The sequence below is a fragment of the Actinia tenebrosa genome, unplaced genomic scaffold (genome assembly GCF_029948245.1).
Source record: "Actinia tenebrosa isolate PJP-AT-01 unplaced genomic scaffold, QUT_ActTen_1.0 PGA_scaffold1__47_contigs__length_23844297, whole genome shotgun sequence".
Lineage (NCBI taxonomy): Eukaryota > Metazoa > Cnidaria > Anthozoa > Actiniaria > Actiniidae > Actinia > Actinia tenebrosa.
The window spans coordinates 16,070,140-16,080,288 of record NW_028292578.1 but is presented as its reverse complement, the minus strand read 5'-3'; the positions used below and the strand labels follow the sequence as shown (position 1 = coordinate 16,080,288).

The 10,149-nt window shown below is 35.2% G+C and overlaps 1 protein-coding gene across 1 annotated transcript; it reads right to left on the bottom strand.

Moving 5' to 3' along the window:
- Window positions 1–4,153: 4,153 nt before the first annotated feature.
- On the bottom strand, window positions 4,154–10,128 carry LOC116296868 (deoxynucleotidyltransferase terminal-interacting protein 1). The gene is made up of 15 exons (XM_031704975.2): window positions 10,000–10,128; window positions 9,154–9,199; window positions 8,246–8,289; window positions 8,054–8,098; window positions 7,862–7,964; window positions 7,543–7,638; window positions 7,157–7,261; window positions 6,967–6,998; window positions 6,786–6,837; window positions 6,288–6,346; window positions 6,096–6,156; window positions 5,902–5,970; window positions 5,383–5,441; window positions 5,001–5,086; window positions 4,154–4,893 (listed from the first exon to the last, which is right to left on the bottom strand). The coding sequence occupies exons 1-15, from the start codon at window positions 10,089–10,091 to the stop codon at window positions 4,691–4,693; spliced, it is 1,152 nt and encodes a 383-aa protein (XP_031560835.1). The 5' UTR covers window positions 10,092–10,128; the 3' UTR covers window positions 4,154–4,690.
- Between the last annotated feature and the right edge of the window lie 21 nt (window positions 10,129–10,149).

Here is a 10,149-nt window from a genome sequence, read left to right as displayed (position 1 = left end):
TTGCAATTTTGGGGATTTTATTTCTCTATACTTATAATAAACTATGATAAAATAATTTTTGATAATAGAAAAATTAACAGAGAAAATTCTCTCGTTATTTATTGGATCCTGGTGTGGATAAAGAAATAGTAATAATGAAACACATAAATATATTTTATTAGATATCATGAAAACATTATGCCCAAATGAAGTGCATTATTTTAATTAACCCTTCACTAATCTATGTACAGTATTGTTTAACAGTATCAACGGTTCGATCATATACCCTGGTACTGTACTGATGACCTTCCCTACTTGCGTTTGTGCGTCGTTCTGCTCAGTTGTGTGTTGAACAATGACGCAAACATCGCTTCCTATTGGATGAGAGCTCTTCATTGACAGTTTATTCACGTGATCAATAAAAGCAGAGGGCGTTTCGATGATAAAATTCCATTGGACAAGACTTCCTGAATGACAGCTGAAAAGGCGCGAAAATTAGACTGATCTTATTGGTTAAAATGTGTGGCATGATCACGTGCATTAACAATAGCAAATCACGTTGCATATTATCTCGAAAGCAGTCTAATCTCATTGGCTAGTATTGTTTGATTGACAGTTGATTCATGTGGGAATGCAGACTCGGGTTTTCATGGTTTGCGCGCTGTGGGGTTTTGACTCATTATCAAGTTGACGTGAAGAAAGTAAGGTATGTACCATTCTATTCCTACAAAAATTACCTAAAAACTACAATTTTGTCTTATTTTTTCTACTTTTGGCCATTAAAATGTGTAGTTTTACACAGGACCTTTCTGGCACAAGATAAAAAGCTATTTTTCTAGCCGTTTTTCTGATGTATAAGAGCACTTTTTCGCTTTCCCAAAAGACATGCACGAGTTGACTGACTGTTGGTCACTATCAATGGGAAAATACAAATTATTTGGAAACTTTCTTTACTTTTAACAAAAATATTGTGAAGTAAAACAATACCTGTCGTTTTTTAATTGTTTTTTTAGCAAGAACTTTTACAATTTTTGCTTTTAAAAGAAAATTTCCATTCACGGTGTCAAAAAGTCGTGCAAAGCGACCATGAGCCAAAAGACCACATTATCTTGTTTTCAGCAATTTTCTTCAAACGTTTATATTCTATTGTACTTTTTATTAGATATTGTAACTTTTAATTAGGTATTGTAACTCTTAAAATTTATATTTTCTGATTTTTGACACTTTTTCGTTCGAAATTGTGTTCCAATTTAGTTTCGCGCGCTTCATCAAAATCTTACTGTGCAACTTGGATATCGTTTGAACAGTTGTCTTTGGATGGAAAATCATTCATTTTTAGTAACTGAATTTATAATTTTCAACTTTTATTTGATGTTTTTTAGATTGTTTCCAAATTTTAAAGAAAATTTTAATGTTTTCATTTTGGCGCGCTTTTCATCTTGAGGAAAGTCGTCGAATACTCGTTTGTCTTATTCTTTCTTAAAACATGCCAAGAAAGTTATTTTTTTCCTAACAAATATATATGCTGACATTTCTTTGCATTTTTCAGATCATTTATCATTATTGGAAGTGGTTATATAAAGTACTAGAAGCAAGAAGAAGACTACCGAGTATCGTAAGACTGAGATAATGTTGGAAGATCATGAACAAGTTAAAAGAAAATGAAATTGCTTTTCATGCATTTTGGTTTGGCTGGCTCGACCTTGTTCTTTATCTTTCTATTGTCGCATTGCAGTTAGATGGAAAGAGATGGGGAGAAGCAGTTCCTAAATCAAAAAGGAACTTGTTCTGTGCTGAACTCACTAGGTTAGGTCTTTGACTTGCAAACATCCCGGTGAAATTCAATTTTTTTTTTCGTTATTTAGCTCAAATGTTGCAAGTCAAAATATTCTGCAATGCTTTTTTGTCGACTGATCTTACAGAAAGTTTTTAGGTTAGAATTAAGAGGGAACCAGATGTAAGGCTGGTCCCAGGGATTATTTGTTTGACAAAAAGCTACCACATCTTAAAAGTACGAGGGCTATGGTGGAAAATGAGTGTTTTTGACTGGTCTTCTGGATCAGGGTCAATTGGCCAATACTAGGCTAGTTTTTCAAATGAATTTAGTCATCAAGTTGGCAACGCTTAACGTCGATGAAGACACAGGATCTACAAATCAAAGGTGTGAACTTTAGTTTACTGGAGTTCAGGCTTACTCGAGTAACGCTGGCCAGTACAGATCACTCACTCCCCTCACACAGCGCCTAAGATATGCCTTCTTTTCTTGAGGTTAGACTGGCCAGTTGCGTGCTCTCGTAAGACCAGGTACAGTCAGGATAATCCGCCGGATGAATGTCCTTACCCCTTCCCTCGGTTGACGATTGTGATAAAATCCTGACTTGCTGCTCCAGTGTAGTCTTGCTTTTCAGTCGTGGTTCAAGTCTACCAAGAACAGCCAAACTCGGCTGCCTCTAGAAGAGAAGACGAGTCTGCGATAGTTTTCCGTTTTATCATGCACCGGGCATGCCAGTGGTAGCTTTTTTAGGATTACACTTAGTGGTTTTCATGGATAAAGCTTTTATAAGGAATATAATTGGCTTTTTTTGCTCACTCGATTTGGCTTGTGTTTTTTTTCTGGCACACTATTTGTCTTTAGTAAATAAAATGTAAATCTCTTCATATTGATTGCTCCTTGTTCTAATGGTACTTTGAGCTTTTTTTGGATTGAAACGAAGTTTTTAACGATTTCGTAGATGACTCTACGCTTTCGACGATGCCATTTTCAAGAAAAGCAATAATCAGTGTCGACTATCTTGGTTTTTCAACAAACCCGTCAACTTCTTTAATGGATTTTCAACGAGCGCATAAACATTTTTGTTTTTTCAACAAAAACGTCAACTTTTTTTGGTTTTTCTACTAACGCCATCGAGTTTTTCTTTTGGGATTTCAACAAATTCTACGACACGCTTTCTTTGGCTTTTTCAAGGAGGTCAACTTTTTTTGGTTTTTCTACTAACGCCATCAAGTTTTTCTTTTGGGATTTCCACGAAGTCAACGACACGCTTTCTTTGGCTTTTTCAAGAAGGTCAACTTTTTTTGGTTTTTCTACTAACGCCATCAAGTTTTTCTTTTGGGATTTCCACGAAGTCAACGACACGTTTTCTTTGGCTTTTTCAACGTCTACCAAGATCCCATGGTTTTCTACTACTGAAGATATTTCAGGCAAACTCGAGATCCATTCCATGTGGCGTTCCCATATGCTTTCAGATGCACTCCAAGACGCTAATGGTTTTTAAAGATATATGGCTTGATACCTAGTTAGTTATGTGTGCCAGAATTTTTTTTGTGAATGCGTAAAAAAAAAAAAACAAATTACTTTTTTGTTTCGATTGGCATTTTGTTTTGGCCTTCCTCTCTAAATTCCACCCCAAACCCAGTAGTGTAACAGAGCACGCTCGGCTTGTAAGCCAAGAAGACTGGGTGCAATTCCCAGCTGAGTTGGTGGAGAAATGAGTCAGATTTTCAAATTAATACACCACACAGCTTGACTTAGGAATATTATAGTTCTGAGATGGTAAGACACAAGTTTTGTCATCTTCTTACCTCTATTATCATGCACAGATAGCCCAAGCTAGGTTTCTGTGGTGTCATATTATAAGAAAATGTATGGCGATCCTCAAAAAAATCGTCAAAATGTAAATAATAAAAAAAGAAATTTTAGCTGACCTTTAAAAAGTAGTACCTCTTTCGCCATGTGGTTAGTTTTGGATTAGACCAGCTCAATTGAATAGCAGAAGTGGGCCTCGCACACTTCAAATTAGGTTTCTCAAGAATATGTTTGGTTGAATTTAATTTTGAGATTGGAAAAAAAGCTAGCATGATAACTAATTTTGCATAAATGTCTAAACAAACATCAGATATAGACAAGTTTGTATTGTGCTGGCCCTTACACATGATTGCATGAACTAGCACATGCTAGAAATACATGTTTTTTTTTCATTGCGCATGTTCAGAAATATTGAAAAAGATGAACTTTGAAATACAGGAATTTATAAAAGTATAAAATAAAAGTATTTTTCGCATGCATTACTTTAGCTATTGGTTTGATTTCCCTAGCGAAAATCTTGGCTCCATCCATGTTTCAGATTTACCTCTTTCCATGCAATGGTCCACAGGACAAAAACGCAACATTCAATTGAGCTTTCAAGGGTTATTTAATTCGAAACTTGCAGCCCCGTTTGAATGCTTGTGTGTTTGACTAGCTAACGAGCTGATATATGGAAAGTAGTAGTTAAATTGATTATTACTAGATATATGATATTGTCTAATGTTTGTTATTCTCATAGAGGGCAACCACTTTCTGTAAAACAGTAGTACTCAATTAGCATTAATTTGTACTAAATAACAATAGTGAGACGATTAGAGATTGCACTATTTCGTACTATGTGAAAAATAAGTACTTAGTACTACATAATGTTTCACAGATCAAGTGCGAGCACTTTAGTCATGCCTATAGAGGCTTTGCACCATCACGTGATGGCAGCGATGACAGGAGGCAGGAACAATAATTGGATGCGGTCTAATCTGATTTACATGAAAAAGAATTAAGTTTCCCAAGGGAAAGCTACCCTTTTGCCTCCTGTCATGGCTGCCATCACGTGACAGTGCAAAGCCTCTATATATGTAATTTACAAGTCGAAATCGATAAATTTACTTTACAAGGGAAAAATATTTAAGTCTGGCTCACACTTGTTTGAGTTTCTGAGACAGTTTTAGGTGTTTCCTCATTTTTTGCTGGTTGTTCCTGTGGCTTTGATTCCAGTACATTACTTTCTTTACTCTCTTCTGGTTCTTTCTTTATTTCAATCTTTGGTTCTGGCTTTGGGAATGCTTTGGTTTGTTCAGCTCGTTTCCTCACAGCTTCACGTTTTGCTTCTAATAACGAGAAAAACACCTCAGTATGAAACACTATATCTTTATATTATTGTTGTTGATATACAATTAGCATATTAGAGTGAGCTTGAGATTTCTATAGTACTTACTTCTCATATATGCCTTCATCTTTTCAATCATTGATAGTGGTACCTTGAATCCTTTCAGGTCATCAATCTTGATATTCTCATTCTCTCTAAAAACAAACACACAAGACATATTTAGCAACCTTTGCACCATGGGGGAAGTGGAGCCCTAGAGATATTTAGGGTTGAGATAATGGAACTCCACTGTAATATCAATATGTATACTCAACTGTATAGATGACATCTCTATGATACCATCTCATCCGATATATATACTGACCTGTATTAGGAGTGTGTCTACAATACATCCCCACCCCCCTCCCCCCACACATGCACCTAACGCACCTGTATATAGATTATACCTTGTACCTTGACAAGACACCATTAATCTGATGTACATACTGACCTGTATTCAGTGTGAGTCTGCACCAGATTCCTAACCTCACTGGCAATCATCAAAAATGCCTGTGAACAAAAAAAAAAACAGTCCAGTTAAGCAACAAACATTTGAATTCATATGACAATATTTAGTTTTTGGCTTTCATTGAATCAAAAAAATTCCAATTTTTATTTAAAGGTGTAAATTTATAGACAACAGCCAGAACATGAGTTAACCAAAATGTGCCATATCTGAAAAGCATGCAAGTCTAGTGCTAAAAAATTTGCACAGATTTTGCTTATTGTAACTTGAATTTCATTATAAGCTTGTTTGGCCAGCAAAGATCACAGCAAAGAATGGCATCATTGTCCCATGAGTGTGTCTCACAAATTATTAACCTTATATATCTTTTAATACACACACATATATTTTATTTATCCCAAACAGATTTTCCAGAATAAAGGTACATAAATAACTACTATATTTACATGCCGCCATTGACATGAAGCAGCACAAGCAGCATAAAGTAAAAGCAATGGGTAGTACCTTTCCACCAGTTATTGGCAGCTGACTATGCTCATACAGCCACTGCTTGTCATCAGAATCACCTGAATACTAACAATCAAAAGAAAAGCATGTTAGAGTGGTTTTTACATTAAATAAAAATAAATATAGACATATAAAAAATGGATTTAGTATTAAATATTCATCATTTAAAAAAATTATTATTAAATTTTTACCTTGAATAAATTTGGGTGCCTATAGTATAACTTCCCTCTTGTAGCAGCAAAACCAAGGGCTCTAAAAACAATCAAATTATTAAATTTTTATTTAGTATTTAATACATTTCTACATGCATATATCCAAATTTTACCATTCATATTCCTCAAACCTTTACACGATTTGAATAATTTCATTGGAATAAAGCTTACTTGTTTGCTTTGACTCCCATAACAAACTCTGTTTCTTCATTGATACCTTCTGGATCCCACTAAAAAAAATATAGATGAAATGATGTTTGTGTACTATGGTAAAACATCAGTATTGATTGGTGTCAGTATACCATAGGTTGGTAGTAGGTTGGTAGGGTGTTGGTGGGTGTAAGTAGGGTGTTGGTGGGGTGTCAGTAGGTTGATGGTAGGGTGTTGGCAGGGTGTCAGTAGGTTGATGGTAGGATGTTGGTGGGTGTCAGTAGGTTGATGGTAGGGTGTTGGTGGGTGTCAGTAGGTTGATGGTAGGGTGTTGGTGGATGTCAGTAGGTTGATGGTAGGTTGTTGGTGGGGTGTCAGCAGGTTTGTGTAAGTAGGTGGTTGGTGGGGTGTCAGTAGGTTTGTGTAAGTAGGTGGTTGGTGGGGTGTCAGTAGGTTGGTGTCAGGGTGTCAGTTATTTGGTGGTAGGGCGCTGTTGAGGTGTCAGTAGGTTGAACTTACATCATATGCAGCAATGGTCTTTGAATCAGCAGCTCTTGATGCAACAGTACTCCTAAAGAAAAACAACGTAATATAAACTCAATTTCTATAGTTGAGTACTTTTTAAACCTAAAAATAAGTAGTAATTTAAATTTTGGTTTCCCATGCGTTTGTTAAAGGAGACTAGTGGACTAAGATTTACCTTTCTCTGTCAACATCCAGTCGAGGTCGTTTCTTAAAAAACAGTATAAAAGAAAATGAGCTGTTATATCACCTCTTTGACACGCTAGTCACAGGAAGCTCATAAAGTGAAATACTGGTATTTAAAGAAAGATGTCTGAAAAAAAGGCTACTAGTTGGCTGATTTAACTAAACATTGCCTGGATACCTACTTTTCTTACAACTGTTCTAGATGGGCTGTTTCCCCTTTCGACTCTTTCATACTTCACTTTTTCTACAGAACCCCTTGTATCTGTGACACGATACATCAGCTTGGCCTGTCAAAGAAAAATTAGAAAAAAGCTGACTTTCTTCTGTGCTGCAGTATGGATGTCATAGGATTTGTCTAGGCTGTGGAGTTACTAAGAAACCCTTTTATTTGAGAATATAAACTTGTTGGGGGCTAACACCTATGTAGTGGTTTTCAGTAAGGCCTTTGACTGTGAAGAGGATAGGTATTAGTGGGGCTACAGCTTTATCACTTAAAACATTATGCCAAAGCTAAAAGTCACCCAAGATTATTTTCTAGGACTACACAATAAATCTTGTGAGATTTTACCTCATCTAAGCTCTTTCTAATGACAGCATTTATTTGCTCTTCAGTAATGGTCTCACCAGTATTCTCTCTTGCATTAACTGCAGCCATCTTGAACATCTGAAAAAAAGTAACTTCTCATTTTAAAGAAAAGTCCTGCTTCAAATTATATTCATACCAGCAGCATGAAAGATGACAGTGCACACTGACAATAGCTTTCAAAGCTACTGTTGATGCTGTGACATCATCAAGAGGACATGAAAACAGGCGGCGTGCTATCAACATTCTTGTAAGCCATTTGTCAGAGTTTTTTGCTAAATTTCTTTACTACAGGATACAGTACCTCATGGTAACTTTTTAATACTTGTTCAATTTCTGCATTTAAAGAAGGCTGTAGAGCTGCTCGTACAAGTTCTAGAGCTTTGTTACCACCAAGTGAGCTACCTCTGTGAGTATGTATATAAGATAGTGTTAGTCTTGCTTGGGTTACCTGTGGCCACAGGAATCCCAATGATAGAGTAATGAAATGGTTTACCTGGTTCTGTTATAAGAGGCTATTGATGACCTGATGTAATGGTTCCTAGAAAAAACACATAAATAAAAACTACTTTCTGCAGCAAACTTGTATTTATTAATATTAAAGTGCTTCTCAATAGTATGATACAAGCAAAATCATAGAATTTGTGGCAACATGATAGGGTGCATGCATTATTGAAATCAAACAAACCTCTTTTTTGGAAAGTTCCTTGGAGTCATATTGAATGGGCTTGGCTAAGATGACAAACAAATAATTAACTAACTAATGAATTATAAATATCTAATAATTATTTGTTGAAGGTGGATTGGTAATCAGTGAATATTCCCTGAGATATATATTAAGTTAATGTAGTTAGGCTTAATTGTAAGAGAAAAGAGAAAATTCAATTGACTTCATGAACATGAATAAAACGATAAAATTTAATAATACTGTAGCATACTATATATGCATACTATGAAACAGTGGCGGATCCAGGATTTTTCAAAGGGGGGTTCCGTTTCTTAAACTGTGTATAATTCTCTTTTGTTTAGTTGATGTCTAACAAAAAAATTGGCTCTAATCACCTAATTTACTATCTAGTAACAGAACTTAAAGGTAAATTAAACATTATAACAGCAAATATTTATCATTTCGTGTTCAACATTATCCTTGTGGATACTTTTAAGCAAAATTTATATAAGACATATTTCTATTACCTAAAAGATCAAACCTTCAAGGGGGGTTCCGTGGAACCCTTCAAACCCCCTGGATCCGCCACTGTGAAATATCCCAAGAGGCACCTATGTATGATATGATATACACACACGAGTCTTCAGACAAGTGACAAGTGGGATATTCCATGGTATGCCAATGTTCAATCAATGTTTTATTTTAGGCCACATTGCCTTGTTGAATGTACTGTAGCTTTCCTGCATAACTGATGTTCAATTAATGACTTTTAAAACTGCAGTCATGAGATCCGAAAACAAATGCAAAAAATCAGGATAACAAAACATGCAATTCCTGGATTCAAGGCTAAGCTGGCATGCACTGGAGTTTTAAGAGTAGGCAATGGTGTACACATGTAGGTTAAGGAATATGGCATGGTAAAAACTTACACTGGTATCTTTCTTTGTTTCATTTTTTTCTTCATTCTTGTCGACTCTGTTAAAGCAAAAAGGATTCTGGTTTACTCCTTTCATTTTGGTTGCAAAATTCTATTATATTTTTATGTTGAAATTTTTTTTCTTGCCAATATAAATAACACATATTTAGGGCAAAATTAACCCCAAATCTTTTGCATATATCTTTTATGAAAACGACTGCTTTTGCATTCCAATTCTCAAAAAATACTTAATTAAAAGATCTTTTTTGGACCACAGTCAACTGAAACTGAAATTTCTATTTAAAATGAATGGTAACCATGTAAAAGCTTGAATTGAAGCTGATTTAACCAACCCTCATTTAAAGACACTTTCTATCTATTATGATTGAAAATTTGTCCTGCAATCTAAAGAATAATTAACGCTTCCATTGCAAAAAAAGTCTGTGATGTTGTTAATATTAGTTGCAGAGATATTATTCACTTTTTTTAACAAGGAAAATATCTCGAAAAGTCCCTACTATCAAACACAAAATTTAAGCTCTACCACTGGTATTCATACTGCCTGAGCTTACGAGTCTTCACTCTTGCACAAAAATCTAAGGTTTTTACTACTATTTGGTTAAAATGCAAAAGAAAGATGAAAATAAAAATTGTTAAGATAAGACAAAAACAAATCAAAGTAAAATGCTGCAAGCATTTTGGATCAAAGAAGAGGCTATGGAAATCAAAATAGATAAATATATTTCAGCAAGTCTTCTCTGCTGACAAAAGTGCTCAAATAAACCCTGCTTAAATCAACTTATAAGCAAAATACTTCAAATATTTATAGACAGTAGAATAGAATAGTTGTTTAACTTACATTTTTTCGTCAAAGGCTCGGCTATATCGAAATCTTTTGGGGAAAGAAGTGTCATATTCGAATTCATGGAAAGCGCTTGGTGGTTCCGCCATTGTTCTTCTGGTCGAACACACGGTAACGTCATCGTAAAGAGTCCCTAGACCGGAAGTA

What these genes read in the sequence shown, in the direction of transcription:
- LOC116296868 (XM_031704975.2), bottom strand. Translation starts at nt 10,091, where the DNA reads ATGGCGGAACCACCAAGCGCTTTCCATGAATTCGAATATGACACTTCT. An exon ending in AAACAAAGAAAGATACCAGT is followed by an intron (nt 8,290 to 9,153) that starts GTAAGTTTTTAC and finishes TTGTCATCTTAG; the next exon opens with CCAAGCCCATTCAATATGAC. An exon ending in TTAGAAAGAGCTTAGATGAG is followed by an intron (nt 7,262 to 7,542) that starts GTAAAATCTCAC and finishes TTTCTTTGACAG; the next exon opens with GCCAAGCTGATGTATCGTGT.